Consider the following 17,126-nt stretch of genomic DNA (forward strand, 5'->3'; position numbering starts at 1 on the left):
GCTGATTCCTCTCCCGCCCACTGCTGCCCTATTAGGAGAGGGCGACGACGGAGGCCCTGAGCAAAGAGCTGAGGTGTTTGGAGGTAGCAGCAGACACTGATTCAGATCAGGCAGCCGGAGGAACAAGCTGGAGCAAGCCCCACGCTGGCCACCCCTCTCCGTCTTGGGGGGAGGGTACCCAGCGGGACTCCAGGAATTCTGGGGGATGACTTGGCCCTGTGACTCAGGCATTAATCAAGACCGTAAAACCAAGCAGAAGAGTATGTGCTTTCAAGAAGGTTCTGTTAAACAGAGATACTTTGGAGGGGTGGAGGATAGACTACAACGGGCATTTTTTCTCTCCTTCCCCATCTCATACATCTAAAAAAATTTTGGTTTAAAATCCCATGTGGTCTTGTAGACTGTAGTGGCCAGGACAGTGTACAGTAAGGGCTTTGGTGGGGAAACCCAGCCCTCCACATTCCACCCCACCCATTTTGCTTAAAAGTCTTCGTTTGAATCATCCAGTCCCTGATTGATTCATCATGGTTGCTAGGGATTTGTTTTGTGGTAACACATCAACACTCAGTTAAACTACAAAATGGGTGTGTCTGTGAAACTGCTGCTTAGACTCAGATTCAGCTATGCTGGCCAGACCTGTTGCAACGTGTGTGTTTGTTTGTTTGTCCAAATTAATATTTGGACTTTCTGGAGCTAGTTCTTAATTCAGTTTAGTAGAACTTGTTTTTATTATTTGAAGTATTTTCAGCCTTTGCAAACTTTGTTTTTTTCTTTTTGGGGAAGAAGTAGAGATGTTTCGTTTATTCCTTTTCTCCCCCTTTTTTTTGTAATTATGTCTTGGGAGTGAACAAAATATCTTGCAATAAAATCTGTAAGGTTTACAAAAAAGATCAAACCCTTCAATTATCTTTAAGGTAGTCTTCATGTTACATATAAAATGACTTCTTTTTCTACGTCTGCACAGGTTTCATTCACATCTACCTTGGCGCTAAACACTCTCTAGTTGGTCAGTTCACAGTCTCATTTTTGTTCATCTTTTCAAGGCCAGAAGAAACTGTTTCTTCGTTAGGGTGGAGCCAGGGGTCTGCATTCTCATCCCAGTGGTGAATTGTTTCAAGCTAGTTTGAGGTGGGGGTGCTGCTCTTCCAGTGAGTCTCTCTGTACCCCCTGTACCCGTCTTGTTTGTTTTCATAAACAGAGTAACTTTCCCTGACAAAGGGCCCTTTGGTGATGATGTCTAGGTACCCAGCACTCCCTGGAAAGGGGAGGCACCTATGAGCAGAGGTACTCAACAGCAGATTGAACCTGCTGATGGGCTGGTTCTTATTTTTCTTGTTTGCAAGTTGAAACCAGTTGGCCAAGTGGGCAACACTGAAGTGCTGGGAAGAGTGATTGAGACAGGCCAGCTGGTGGCATGGTGGTTAAGGTAGCTAGGTGGTTAAGGGAGCCAACCACAAGTCCTTGAACAGCGTGGGCATGTGCATGTGCGAGCCGGATTCCTCTTGGCCAGCCACCAGGCTTACAAAGCATGGTGCATGCTTTGGGCATGAGTGTGCCCAAAATCCTGAGAGGAGAAGATGAAAAAAGGATTGTAGTGTGGTCATCCCCCTTGAGAGGTGCTTTCTTGCTTTCCTCTCTCCCTCCCTCCCTCCCCCCCACTCCTCCCAGTGAGTGTGTGTGCCCTGTAGCAAATTAAAAACAAAGAATGATGCAAACTGCCATTTTCATGCTTTGTAGAAAAATCTGCCAGAAAAGGAATGGTGGTTCTGCTTTTAATGCACTTATAAATTTACTCTGTGATGGAGAGTAAGTAGATGAGTTGTCTCCCTTGACGCTTAGACTTCATTTTTATCCTCATTCCAAGCCATAGGTATGCAAAAGGCAGAGTGAACTACTTTTAGGAAGAATATTCAGCCTCAGAGAGAATGTTTTGGTGAACAGATGCATTAAAAAAGTAATGGGCCCCCATCACATTGGTTTGGGGGGGGGTCCTCCAGTATTTCCATAGGCAAGATTAACTTTACACCATTCAGAAACCTATGCTTTAGGATTCCCAAGGGGCACACATTGAATGTGGCTTATTTTCAAGCCTCTCCATTTGTTTTCCCAACACCCTGGGATATTCTCCCCTTCCATGTCCCTTGGCTTTCCGCCATGTGCCTCTGACTGGAGCCGCTCCTGGTGATTCATCCTCAGCCGAGGCAGTTGGTACCTCACTGTTAAGCCCTTAGCTGATGTCACTTGGTTTACTGTGATCTTTCTCTCTGTATCTTAATCTCTTGGAATGAAGAACCTTTGTGTTGAGGTTGAAAGGACAATGGCCCAGGAGTCAGGAGCTCTGGACTCAGTCCCCAGCTCTGATACTCATTTGCTGCTGACCTCAGTCTATTCTCTCAGGTGTCTAACAGAGGCGTGGGGGTTGGATCTCATAGTTGAATTTGTGTCTCTCGTGGCCCTTAATGTAGTGTAGGTCCAGTGTGTGCTTGTTATGGGTTTGTGGGTTGATTACTTGGATATCACAAGTATTTGTAACCTTCAGAAGCACTGACAAAACTTTTTCTGTGTTTGAAAGTAGCAGCACACCAACACATTCTCATTAGGCAGAGATACCATATTAAACAAATGTTTTAGCAAGCATAGCGAGTGGTAAAGTTCACTTCATCTTCTAGTGATCAATGAGTCATGCTCAAAATAACTAGTGTTGCCAAGTGATTTGATGAAGTAAAGAAGCACAAAATCAAAGAAGCCATATTTAACTTAGTGAAAATATGTTTGCTATTAAATGTGCATGATACAAAAAACACTTAAATGGCTGCAAAAGTCATTTGCATGGTGTTGGAAGCTTTGTAGATACTACTTTATGATAATTCTGACCTTGGTTATTAAGATATTTTGGTATTGGGACCAGCAGTTAGCGTAATGGCTATGTTGCTGGACTCCCACGTAGTCTACTGCAGTTCGCGTCCAGGACCCGGTGGCTTAAACTCACGCGGGGCACGTGTGTGTGCGTACCCAAGATCCCGAGAGGAGAATGGAGGAGAAGGGATTGCGGCGTGGCCATCCCCCCTGGGGGGTGATTTCTCGCTTTCTGTCTCTCTGTCTGGCGAGCACGCGCGCCCTATAGCAAAAACCTCTCAAAAAAAAGAAAAAGATATTTTGGTATTTTCTGAAAAATATAAATGTTACTTATGCTAAACAGCAACTCATTTTTTTAAAAGTTTATTTAGCATCTACAGTGTGCAAAGGTGCTCTTAAATTTGTAGGAGACTGGGACTCTAGTGAAAAGGAGGTTACACATTCTCCTCACTGCTTGGAATGGTGCTTACGTACTTCTGTACTCATCTTTTGAATAATTGGCACCTGGAGGGGTCCTCAATATACTCTTCTGAATGGATGAACTGAAGTAGGATCAAAAAGTGCTTCTGCCATTGAAAGGTGGGAGAGGGTCTGTGAACAGAGACCTTTTGAAGGCCGGGTTCTGCTAGAATAAGAGGAAGTCATGAAGAATTGATTGCGAACTGCTTTGATAAGATGAAGTAGAGAGGCAGATGCCCGAGTAGCGGTGACGTGAAAAGTGAATGGGGTCTCGGAATAGAAGAAGGTGAGAGTAAGGCATGTAGGAGTCGGGACTGGTCATCAACCGAGGGCTGTTGGTGAAAAGAGTGCCCGGTGTTTGGGGAGTGGCAAGGAGCACGTAGGTCCTGTCTCCTTTCCCTGGGGCAATAGAGGAATGTGAGGCTGGGTTCCCATCTAGAGGGAGGTGAAGGTGCGTTCCGACACTCATCTTTGAAGGCCGGGTTCTGCTAGAATAAGAGGAAGTCATGAAGAATTGATTGCGAACTGCTTTGATAAGATGAAGTAGAGAGGCTGAGTTGATAGTGGCATGCAGGACTGATTTGATGAGAGTGCAGCACAAATACGAATGTCAAAATGGGAAGGAAGATCCGGGGCTTTTAAAAATCCCTGTTACTGGAACCAGCAGATGGCGTAGTGGTTATGTTGCTGGACTCCGACGTAGTCGACTGTGGTTTGAGTCCCAGTCCGATGACGTAAAACTCATGCCAGGTGCATGTGCGTGCTTGTCCAAAATCCCAAGAGGAGGATGGAGGAGAAGGGATTGCGGTGTGGCTATCCCTCCTGTGGATGATTTCTTGCTTTCTGTCTCTCTGTCTTTCTGGCTATTGCACTCGCCTTATAGCAAAGTCTCTCTTAAGAAAAAAAAATCCTTGTTATTTGTCTCCTCAAGGTGTTGTGGCTGTAGGAGAAGAGGGAAACATGAATGGCGAGTGTAAAGAAGTGTATCCGATTGTCTTTGATCTCGATAGTACTCTGTAGTCCCCATGTGGGGTTCTGCCAGACCGCTGTCTACAGAGCCAGTGCTGGAGCTGGAAAGACAACTTGAAAGACTAACACAGTAACAACTTACTCTGCCTCTGTAGATAAGATTTTCCAAGCATCAGAACCATTGCGAAGTACCTGATTTAGTAAGTTGAATGTGAGCCACACTTCGGAAGTGGAAACAAGTCTGCAACTCCAACTTCCTAATCTCCTGGTTTTTTTGGGTTTATTCTGCTTCTGGCATTTTTATTTCTTAGTCGTTTATGGTAGTGACTAGAACACTGCAAGGAATGACAGATGACAATGGTTTATCCCTCATTGCAGATGTAGCCCAGTTCTAACCACGTCCCAGGTGTAATAGTTAAGACCAGGACCTGGGTAGTTCAATGTCCTAAGAGATTCACCTCTTCTTTGGTTATTCTCAGGCTGAGGTTTTTGGATTTGAATGGGCCATAGTGCTATGGGATCCTCTAGATCAGCACTGCCTAATGGAAATAGAATGTGAGTTGCATATGCACTTGTAAATTGCATAGTTGCTGTATTAAGAAAGGTAAAAGAAATGAATAAGGTTAAGTTCAAATAATACATTCAATTTACCCAATATATCATAACTGCAACATATAATCTCTTTAAAATTTATTTTTTAAATAATTATTTATTTATTTAATTCCATTTGTTGTTGTTATTTTTTAATTTGACCAGAGAGGGATGGAGAGAGAGAGAAAGAGAAAGGAAAAAAGCAAGGCTCCAGTTATGGAACTCGAACCGCGGTTTGCTGTGTGGGAATCCAGCGCCTTTAACTATCATGCCACCTCGTGGCTCCCCCTTTTTAAAAAAAAAAAAATAATAATAATTCTTTTATTTAACTTTATGTATTTATTTTTTAATTTGACCAGAGAGGGACAGAGTAATAGAGAAAGTGAGAAAGCAAGCCGCCAGGTCTGGGACTTGAACCATAGTTGGCCATGTGGGAGTCCAGCGTCCTTTACCACCACACCATCTGCCAGCCACTTCAGTTTTATTATACTTTTTAATGAAAGTCTTATCTTTTTTTTTTTTTCCATACCCAGCCTTCATAATCTAGTATGTCCTTTACATTTACGGCACATCTCAGTGTGGATTGGCCACATTTCAAATGCTTGTTAGCCACGTGAAACTGACGGTTACTGGACTGGACAGTTCAGATACAAAGCAAGACTCTTTGAAATAGACTTTAATTTTAGGGCAGTTTTAGGTTCACAGCAAAATTGAACAGAAAGCACAGAGAATGCCCATATATTCTCCGTCCCCACACAGACACAGCCTCCTCCACCCTCGACAGCCTGTCCCAGAGCATTTGCTAGAATTGATGAACCTCCATTGACACATCCTTATCACCCCAAGTCCATAGTTTACAGTAATGTTCACTCTGAGTACTGGACTTTCTGTGGGTCTTGACAAATATATACAGACACGTATCTACCACTGTGGCCTCGTACCGGAACATTTCACTGCCTTAAATATCCTCTGTACCTGCTTATTCCTTTGTTCCTCTCACACCCTTGGCAGCCACCCATCCATTACTGTCTCCACATGCGTGCCTTTTCCAAGATCTCGTATTTGGAGTAAAATAGGATGCAGCTTTTTCAGACTGACTTCTTTTACGTAGCAGTATGTATTTCAGTTTTTGCCATATCTTTCTTTCTTGTTCTTTTTTTAATTCAGAATTATTTATTTATTAAATTCCATTTGTTGTTATTTTTTTTTTAAATTTGACCAGAGAGAGAAAGGAAAAATGAGAAAGCAAGCCCTAGATCCAGGACTTGCAACATGGTTGGCCATGTGAGATTCCAGCACCTTAACCATCATGCACCTGCTGACTCTGGCTTCCCCTCCATGTCTCTTCATGGCCGTAATAATATTCCATGTTCTGGATGTACCACAGTTTATTTATACAGCAGAACTTTTTACAAGCTAGAATTATGCCCCACTGGCAGGATCTACTGAAGAAAAGAATCAGTTTGGAAATTATAGGTGCTTGGGGGCAACTGGAATAGCTTTGACTGACTATTTTTTCCTTGCTTAAAACGCTGTGAGCAGGACTAGCAGATGGCGTAATGGTTACATAGCTGTACTCTCACATGGCTGACCATGGTTCGAGTCCTGGACCCTATGGCTTCAAGCTCACGCTGGGCTTATCTGTGTGCATGCAAGAGAACGGAGGAGAAGGAATTGCGGTGTGGCCATTCCCCCAGGGGGTGATTTCTTGCTTTCTGTCTCTCTGGCAAACGTACCTGCCATAGCAGAAATCTCTCTTTAAAAAAAAAAAAATCAAACTCTCTTAAAAATAAAAACAAAACAAACAAACGAAAAGAAACACGCTGTGAACTTCAGGAAGAGAGGATGGTCTAGGAGTGAGCTCAGGATGAAAGTCTTGCAGAAGCACATTCGTAACCACAAATTATGGCAAATCGTCCCCTCTCACAGTGCCCACCTCCCATCCCCAGAGTGCCTGGAATCTGCTCAGTCTGAAACATTCCTACAATTTAGCAAGTGTCTATGTCAGCACTCTCCCTGAACCAGTCTTAAGAAAACACTTAGGCTAAGCAGACTGTTTGAAGAGAACAGAAAGCGGGACTGGCAGTTGGCATAATGGCTATGTTGCTGGACTCCCATGTAGCCCACCGCAGTTCGAGTCCTGGACCCCGTGGCTTAAACTCACGCTGGGCGTGTGTGCATGTGTGCCCAAGATCCCGAGAGGAGAATGGAGGAGAAGGGATTGTGGTGTGGCCATCTCCCCTGGGGGGTGATTTCTCGCTTTCTGTCTCTCTGTCTTTCGGACGAATGCACGTGCCCAATGGCAAAAACGTCTCCAAAAAAAAAAAAGGCAAAAAAATCCCCAAAGAGAACGGAAAGCTGGATTTCCACTTGCAGTTTCTTTGAGCAAAGGATATTAAGAGACCAGAGCAGAAGTGACTGCAATTTAAATGTTGTTTCCAACTATTTCAGGACTCAGTGCTGCCCTGTTTTCTTTATTTGGGGGGTGATTATGCTGACCGACCTGTCTTGTCTCAGTTGAAGCGCGTTACTGCCAATTGAGCATTCTCTATTGGCAGGGGTTGAGTGTATTGATTCCCAGAACTGTATGATTGCAAAACCGAAAACAGTTCATCAGGTCTGGTGTCGCTGTCTGATTCAGTGCATCGACGGAAAGAAGATAACTTCATCTCGTCCATTTTGAACCTTAAATACAAAGAATTCAGTGCTTGATAGGATGAATTAACGTCAGAAACTCTGCTCATTGTTCTTCTCATCAACAGCTTCATATCTTTTTTTTAACAGCTTAATACCTTTTAAGCATCACCGCACTAAAAAAAGAGAAAGAAAAAGATGAGCAGTGTAAGGGGTTCCATTAAGGAATGGGCCAGCATGCAAACTGCTATTGGTTTCAGCTCACACCCCTAGTTGTCAGACCTTTTTCAGTATGCTAAAATTACTTGTGAGAAAAAATAAGTAGTGGCAAGTTTGACGAGTGTATCAGATTTTACGGGAATGGGAAGACTGAGTTTCATCCTATTTGAACAGGTTGCTAAACTAGCCTTAGGGATCGTTTTGCTTTAGTGTTCACAAATCAATCTCCCAAGGTCCTGTTAAACAGAACAAGAGAAAGACTGGTTAGTTTAGCACCCCATCCCAAACCTAAGGCAAACCATCTCTAAACCTTAATTTTCCCAATCACAAGACGGGAATTACATCTATTTACAAAATTTACTCTAATATCCTCAGATGAAATGGTCCAAGAAGTAGAAATTAGTATAATGAATCACTGTGCTTCGGGGGAAAGGAAAGCTGCTTCTTAAAGTCTTTTTGTTGTACTTTTTTTCAGCTCTTTTCAAAATGTCTACTGTTCATGAAATTCTGTGCAAGCTCAGCTTGGAGGGCGATGTGAGTATATAATGTTCACTTTGTGTGATTTTCACGAATTGGTCTCCTCTCTAGATAACATCTTGCTCTTTGCTTATATATCTAAGGAACATGGGATCAGAATGGAGACAATCTCTGGCTTATTTCCTCGTTACTTTAGCAGTTCTTAGTTGTTCGATTTGAAAAAGTTATGGTGCAAGACTTTTTTGCCATCACGTTGACATTGGACATAGTGACACTGAAATGGCTGGATTTTTATTCTTCCGTACCTAGCATGTCAATATTGATGTTATGATGGTATATGGCTTTTTTTTTTTTTTTTAAGTTTTATTTGCAGGGTGTTTGTGCTTGCTGAGAGAGTCAGAAAAAGAGAGAAGAAAATGAAAAATCAGCCCCTAGAGGGATGACTATGCTGCAGTCCCTTCTATTCCAGTCTCCTTTCAGGATTTGAGGCGTGCACACACATGCATCTGGTGTGATTTTCAAGCTGCAGGGTCTGGGACTTGAACCTCACAGCTTGCCATGTGGGATTTAGCACCTTAACCTCCACGCCACCTGGCTTTTAATTTATACAAATAATTTTATTGATATTTGGCATAAGCTGCAGTCATATCAAGCATGATTCTGCATTTTTTGAACTTACTAAGTTTCCAGGAAATTATTCTAGAGAAGGACTTATGTTTTTATTTAGCACCTGAGAAAACTTTCCTCCAAAAGAGTTGGAATGTTTTTCTTTAAAAAGAAAAGCAATTATTATAATTGATCATGTTTCTTTCTTTCTTTTTTTTTTTTTTGCTTTGGTTATCAGAAAGCTCAGAATTTAATTATCTTTCACAGGAAATATGTGAACCTGGAAATTCTGGTGCATTGACTTCATTTATAGTTAAAAATTTTAGTTACTTATGAAATTAGAAATCATTGCAAATCCCTTTAGAATATAACTTATGCATATATAAAATGTCTAATAATGTCATTTATCTTCCAAGTCATCTCAGTAGAAATGGCTTTTATAAAAACTCAGTGCTGACGCTGGATTGTAGGCAGATCTCGCAGATCTTAAAAATGTGCTCTTATTGAAGTAAAAATGCTAGAGGCACTCAAAAGAGGATGACAGAACTTAGGTCACATGGTACAAAGCCCTGTGCATTGTCTGTGGCACTTGTTTAAATGAGTGGAGTGGGTACAAGCACAGATTATATGGAAAATGAAGCCTTCTTTTTTTTTTTTTTTTTAATCTTTCTTCTTGGAGCTTGTGTCTGTTGTGGTTGGCAAGCTTCTTGCTGAGGTCCAGACAAGCCCAGGTGTTAAATAATTTGTTACTTTATTGGATTTGATCATTAGCTTGTTGTTAGTATCAGGTTTCATGAGAGGGTTTTTCATTTAACCTTTGGAGTTATTCCACTCTATTTTATTTTTTATTTTATTTTATTTTTTTGCCAGTGAGGATGTACACGAGAGAGAACGAGAAAGAGAACACCCCAGTGAGGTGTGGTCACATTGCAGTTCCTTCTCTACCATTTCTCCATCCTGCTGGGATTTTAGACACACATGCACATGTGCTGGTGGTGCATTTTTCAAGTCACCAGGGATGGGAATTGAACTGTGGAATCCGACTTTCTATGTATAGCACCTCATCACTGTACTGTGGGAACCAGCCACTCTAATATACATTTCTCTAGAGAGAGATGGGTGAAGTAGAAAATGTCACATGTTACCCAATATTTTAAGGAAAGAAAAGATCACTTTTGCCCCCAAAATTTGATTTTTAGTGGCCAGCAGTTAGCGTAATGGCTATGTCACTGAACTCCCATGTAGTCAACCACGGTTCAAGTCCTGGGCCTGGTGGCTTAAAACTCACGCCGGGCGTGTGTGTGTATGTGCCCAAGATCCCGAGAGGAGAATGGAGGAGAAGGGATTGCGGCGTGGCCATCCCCCCTGGGGGGTGATTTCTCGCTTTCTGTCTCTCTGTCTTTCTGGCAAGCACACATGCCCTATAGCAAAAACCTCTCAAAAAAAAGAAAAAAAAATTGATTTTTTAGATAATTGGATTTTGGATTTTATAGTTACTAGGTTCAAATATCCTTTAACTTTGTTTCCAAGAATGATATAAAACCATGCGGAACTTTTCCCATTTACTGTTGGTTTTGGAACAAGACACCTATCTCCTGGTAACTGAAGCCTTGTGTGATCTGGCTCAGCAGCCAGACGGCCTGCCTTTGTAAATGAGTAACAGACAGCACTGGTAACAAATGGGAACATATATTTTCCTTAGCTGTCCACCCATGTTGTGTGGCTGCCATAGCAAATAACAGTATTTCAAAAAAAAAAAAACACTGTGCCTTTAAGTTTTCCTGAATGTGTACTCAATTTTCATTGAGTTAATCTACTGGAAAGTTTAAGTAGTGAAATTAGATGGAACCTATTTTGATAACCCATTTGTGTTTTAGAGTTAAAAATATTAACTCGGTTTATTATTTGGCCAAGAGGACATTTGGAAACATGTCTAATCCCGAGCATAGATTTCCAGTGTGTCCTGGGAGACACTGGTTGCTCACTGTACAAGCTCACTGCTGATAAAACCACTTGGTGTGGCTGGGGTGGTTCATAAGGTGATCCTGTGGGTGGAGCGATAAGTCAGGGCACTACAGTCTCTTGATTCTTCACAGAAACTGCACCAAGGCCAGTCATCACCTTGTGTGGGCATTATGTACCGGGGGAGGCAGTAGGGGCAGGCAGGATGGAGCCTTGACAGCGATGGTGGGGGCGGTGCTGGGGCAGTGGTAGATGGCGCACTGGCCACCAGCCACCTCAAACAGTATGTCTGTCCTCGATGACTGCGCTTTGCTTTGAGGGTGCATAGCAGGGAGGAGCAAGACTGTAAAAGCATTTCAAAGGAGGGAAGTCAATGCCTTGGAAAGGAGAACTAATGTAGAACCCGCCATTGTTTTTAGCTCAGTGTAGAGGGGTGGGGGTGGGATGATGGAGATGCCTGTGTATCAGATAGAAAGGGTAATGGGCCTTGAAAAGCACTGGGAAAGGCCAAAAGGGGAAAAAATGCTAGGGGGAGCAGTGCGCAGGGGAGGTGGTGGTAAAAGGCAGAGGGAAGAATAGAGAAGAGAAGCGATCTCAGAGAAGGGAGGAGGAGGAACTTGGCCCTTGGCAACACAGTGGAGATGTGGGTTGTTTGGCCAGATCCCCTACTGCCACCTTAGCCATGGTGGTGACCAAAGTCAAGGGGTGAAGGAAGGTCCTTCCCTCACTTATCTGAGAAAGACACTGGGCAAGCATTTTACTTTTTTTTTTTTTTTTTGCTAGAGGATTCATGCCCATGCCAGAGACACAGAAAGAGAGGGAGAGGAGAAAGTACCCCTGGTGGTCAGTGGTCACGCTGCAAGTCCTTTTCCTCTGTCTCTCCCTCCTTTTGGGATTTTCAGCATGCTTGTACATGTGCCCAGTGTGTTTCTCAACTGTTTCTGGTCTAGGATTCAAACCACACAGTTGGCCGTGCGGGGTCTGGCTGCCTTAACCAGGAGGCCACAGAGCCGGCCCACCTTTGCTTTGTAAAGAATTGTGAGCTCAGTGATGTGGGCCCAGTGGCGATTGATGTACCGGTAGTGCCCGTGGCTAATCAGGCCTGTCAGGCAGTTTGCTCATTGTCAGCTTGTTCCAAATGGTTGCCAGCCCAGCTTTCTGCCCCTCACAACCTTCCTAAATACAGACTGGTTTCAAGGCCCCACTGCGCATAGTCTGCTTGTGAGTGCTCACCAGTCAGATGGAAGGTGGGAACATGGACAGCGTATTGGAAACTAGCCAAGTCTGGGAGGAAGGATTTTCATTAGAAGAAAATAAAAGTCTAACGTGTGGTGGCGTATTCCTATTTACCTGGGTACCTAGCATAAGAATTATTCAAATCATTAAAAGAAACCATAGAAAAAGGTTATTTTAGGAATTGTTATTGCAACACTTTCAGTGTGTGTTATTTTAGATGCGTGTCAGTTGAGTGTGTTTGTCTTCTAACCACAGCATTCCACGCCCCCAAGTGCATACGGGTCCGTCAAAGCCTACACCAACTTTGATGCCGAGCGTGACGCTTTAAACATCGAAACGGCCATCAAGACCAAAGGTAGGCGATACACCTGTCCTTGTCTGGTCAGGTCTTACTGAGGCCCCTTCAGTTGTCTCTCTGTTCCCTCAAATCTCTTTACTCTGGTCACTGGAAAGCCTCACCAAGCTGTGATGGAGTGTGTCCAGACCTAGCCCATCCCAAACTTTTCTTCCTTCCCTTCCTCTCTCCCTGCCCCTTCTTTTCAGAGAGAAGAAGATCTAAAAAGGGAGACAACATTTTAACCAAATATTATAATGAAAGAGAAACAGACCAGGAGGCAGATCTGGTCCCCTGGGTGTGTGCTCTGGGCTTGGCCTGTTCTTTGCTGTGAGGAAGAAGTTGGCCATGGTGCTTCCTAAGGGCCCTTCTTGTCCTGGGTCGCTGTGAATGTCATTACATTTGTTGGAAAAATGCTGGGAACATTTTACTGCTTTGCTCCTAGGTTGATCTAATATGTTAAAAATGCAGTTCTTTTTTTTTTTTTTTTAAACCCTGTAAATTACCCTCCTCTTTAGGCTTGGGGCTCAAATTAAAGGAGCTTCCTCGAGATCCATGATGACTAAGAGAAGGCCGGAAACATAAAAGCCTCCCTTTTGAAATAAAACAAGTAAAGCCTTTAATTGGTGAGAGTTGAGCAAGAACTTCTCCCAGTCATCTTGTTATCTATACCCACAGAAGTGGATGCTCGGACTTTTTCGGCTTAGGTTAATGAAGAGGTCTTGGTGCTGCCATGTTGCCCAAATTCATAGAGAGAGAATTTGTGATTCTCTGGCAACTTTTGTGATTCTCCACTTTCCCTTCTGGACAAAGTCCATTGGAAGCTAGTTGAAATGCAAATGGGACCAGGCAATCCAAGCAGGTGCTGGCTCCTATCCCTGCTGTAGAGCCAGGTCGCATTTTACCATTCCCATTAAACTTTTTTTTTTGCTTTGTTTTTCTAAGATTTCTGCCATAGGGCACATGTGCTTACCGGAGAGAGACAGACACAGTGAGGGAAAGTGAGAAACCACTCCCCACCAGGGGAATGGCCACACCACAGTCCCTTCTCCATTCTCCTCTAGAGATTGAGGGCACACATTTACATGCACCCAGAGTGATTTTCAAGCCGCCAGGTATGGACTCGAGCCACTATTGGCCATGTAGGAATTCAGTGCCTTAACCACCACACCACCTGCTGGCCCTCCACGTAGAGCATTTTAAGTCACTGACGAACTCACACAGTTCACGTACAGTTCACTGAAACACTGGAACCTTCAACCAGGACAGCCTGGAACCTAAAATGTGGGTGACCGTATATCCTGGTGTTTGTCCATGTGCTTACTAATAACGCCGCTTCCAGTCTCAGCACTGTCTTGTTTTGGATGGCCATCTTTGCTAAACTCTTGGAGAAATGAGTGCCTTTGTTTCCAGAGTCAGGAAGAAAAGCAGCAAGACCCATTTATGTCCTATGGGTCTAACTAGAGGTCAGAGTTCACGTTATCACCTCAGTGCGGCCTTCTGCCCTCTGGGGACACTGGCCACCTTCTACAATGCCACCTGGAGCCGAAGGGGGAATATGAAGCATCCCAATTAGACCTTTAAAAATCTTAATTTTTTTGGTGCTTTTATTTTAAAATTTTTGCCTGTGGGCTTGCCAGACAAAGAGAGAGAGGGAGAGAGAAAGCACCCCTCCAGAGTGATGGCCATTGCAATTGCAGTCCCTTCTTCATCCTTCTCTTGGGATTTTGAGTAGACATATACACGCACCAGCATATATTTCAAATTACTGGGTCCGGGACTTGAACCACACAGTCAGTTATATGGGATCTAGCCACCTTAAGCACCACGCTACCAACTGACCCTTTTAGTGCTTTTAAATAACCGTACTTGTGGGTGGGAAGTTAGGTAGTCATTTTTGGAAAGTTAAACTAAAATTTGTTGGGTTTATCTTACTCTGGTTGGTTTTAGTCATTAGAGTGATATGACTGATAGCTTGAGTAACCCTGGCTTCAAATCCCTGCTCTGCCACTCAGCAGCACTTTAAAGGAAAACACCAAATTTCACAGGCACTCAGTTTCCTTACCTACAGAGTGGGACTCATTAGAATTCTCACCTCACGGGGCCGGCAGGTGGCGTGGTGGTTAAGGACCCTGGGACGCTGGACTCCCACATGGCTGCCCACGGTTCAAGTCCTAGACCTGGAAGCTTGCTCTCTCACTTTCCCTCTCTCTCTTGCCCTCTCGCTCTGTCCCTCTCTGGTCAAGTTAAAAAAAAAAAAAAAAGAAAGAAATGAATGAATAAATAAAGCTAAATAAAATAATTCTTTAAAAAAAGAATTCTCACCTCACAGGATTGTTGTGAAGTACAGTATGAAGCATTTAGCAGTGTCTGGCATAGAGACGGTTCTCAGAATAGGTTACCTTCAAGCACACGCATGTGCGCACGTATGTATGTGTACACACAGGTGCACACACAACTGTTTTCTCAAAACTCATCCTTTTCACTACATTGGGCCTAGATTCTTGTGGTTTCCCAACATGCTACTGAGAAACATACTCAAAAGTTTCGCAGTTAACTCAGCTAACAAAGATGGTGCCTTTTACAAGCTTGAGACAAAGGCTCCTTTTATCCCTGCATGAGAAAGCTTTTAGCACAGTGGAATGTAAAGATTGCGCCAATGAACTCGGGTCACAGCTGACACTCATGGTAATAAAAATACCTCCAGGCCCTTTCTGAGCTAGTAGAAAAAGACCTTAGTTTCCAAGCAGAAACCGCTGTAGGGGTGAGATTTGGAGTCCTGCATTCCGTTTTGGTCAGAAGCAGCTGCCTTGCTTGTTACATCACCGTGACAGTTTACGAGTGCTCATTATGGACAGATGAGCAGCAAGCACTGAGAGACACTCCTTTCAGGTGAGCTTCACAGCAGTCCCTGAGGCAGTGGGTCAGAAAGGTCGGGCTGCATTTTTGCCTAGCAAAAGCGCATCATGACTTTTCCAAGGACTCAATAATAGTTTCCCCAATTCTGGTTAAAACAAACCATTCCAGATCTCTTGATCTTGGATTAGACCGAGACTAGAACAGTCCAGCCCCAGGCTAAGCTCCTGCCTGTGAGGATTAGCTGCTTTTTTTCCCTTTGCCTTGGATTATTTTCAGGCACGAGAAACATTTTCTAGCGATGAGACTGCTGGTACCTAGTATCTCACATTTGACCAGCTTTAGGACCTCTGTTTCCTTTTGTCCCAGCCCTAAAGTTCAGTGAGTTTCTTTTACAACCATTTTTTACTTATTTTTGGTGTCTTGTATTTTTAGAGGGTAACCAAGTTTTCCTGATTAGGTCCATTGGTCCTTTAATAAGATTGTTATTGTTAGTATATATTGTTAGTATTTTTTAAACCTTAAATACTTACAGGAAATTCTTGGGAAGGAAGAATATGGTCCCCATAAAAGCTTAGTATGCCTGGGCCGGCAGGTGGCACCGAGGTTAAGGATGCTGGACTCCCACATGGCCCACCACGGTTCGAGTCCCAGACCTGGTGGCTTGTTTCCTCATTCTCTCTCTCTCTCTCACTCACTCTCTCTCTCTCCCTGGTCAAATTAAAATAAATAAATAAAGTTAAATAAAATAATTCTTTAAAAAAAAAAAAGCTTAGTATACCGAAGATGTTAATATTAGCATTGGTGAAGACAGTGAAAAATTCAGATATGTATTTTAGTTGAGGAGTGATTCAGTAAATGACTAAGTAAAATTATATTATGTAGATAACTTGTGACCCCCCATATCACATACAATTCTACAGAACATCATGTATATGTGAAAATAAAGTTTATGAACTATGTTTGACATCTTTATTGAGATATAATTTATATGCCATACAATTCAATATTTAGCATATTTTCAGAGTTGTGCAACCATCACCCTACTCAAATCTATAACATTCATTTTTAAAAATAATTATTTAATTTTGTTTATTCATTCTTATTTATTTATTTTTTTAAATTTGACCAGAGAGAGACATAGAGAGAGAAAGTGAGAAAGCAAGCCACCAGGTCTGGGACTCGAACCGTGGTCGTCCATGTGGGAGTGTCCAGCACCTTAACTATCATGCCACTTGCTGGTCCCTATAACATTCATTTTAACATCCATTCACCTTCAGTTTGTCAGTTGCATGGAAAAATGGATATAAAGTTATGTATATTGTATTTTCATAACCACATGTTATAAAACAATTCTTTTATTTAACTTTACTTATTGATTTATTTTTAATTTGATCAGAGAGGACTAGAATGAGAAGGGGGTATGAGTGAGAAAGCAAACCGCCAGGTCCGGGACTTGAACTGCAGTTGGCCATGCCACCTGCTGGCCCAACCACAATTTTTTAATAAAAGGGGAAAAAATAAATGAATTAGTAAATCATCCATGAAGTTATAGGTAAACAAGTCTTTTTCTTGTGCTTTCAGTATATTCTATGTTTCCCAAATTTTCTATGATGACACACATTATCTTCATAGTGGAAGCTCTCGTAAATTTAATTAAAAACAAAAGTAAAGTCAGTAGTTGGGAAAGGTAGCAACCTTTTTGTCTCTTTGTCCTTGATATTTTTAGATAACGAATTCTACTTCAAAAATAATCTAGGCAAAATTTTCCCTCCCCTTCTAGAATGTCTTCTACTGTAAGTGTAATTAAGAAGCTTGCACCACACCTGAGTCCCACTCCACATTGCCCCCCCCTCCCCATCAGGAGGACACAGTGCTAGGTAGTTGGTTTTTCCTCGACAGCAAAGGAGACAGCGTACACATCAAC

The 17,126-nt window shown here is 42.7% G+C and overlaps 1 protein-coding gene across 1 annotated transcript in view; it reads left to right on the forward strand.

Annotated features, from left to right (window-relative positions):
- ANXA2 (annexin A2) overlaps positions 1-17,126 on the forward strand; it is a 50,237-nt gene that overhangs the window by 4,727 nt on the left and 28,384 nt on the right. Inside the window, exons 2-3 of the mRNA XM_006141764.3 lie at positions 8,204-8,262; positions 12,265-12,364. Coding sequence (XP_006141826.1) covers positions 8,215-8,262; positions 12,265-12,364 — 148 coding nt within the window. The 5' untranslated portion in view covers positions 8,204-8,214. The remainder of the gene's footprint in view (positions 1-8,203; positions 8,263-12,264; positions 12,365-17,126) is intronic.

Source organism: Tupaia chinensis, unplaced genomic scaffold (genome assembly GCF_000334495.1).
Source record: "Tupaia chinensis unplaced genomic scaffold, TupChi_1.0 Scaffold000063_1, whole genome shotgun sequence".
NCBI lineage: Eukaryota > Metazoa > Chordata > Mammalia > Scandentia > Tupaiidae > Tupaia > Tupaia belangeri.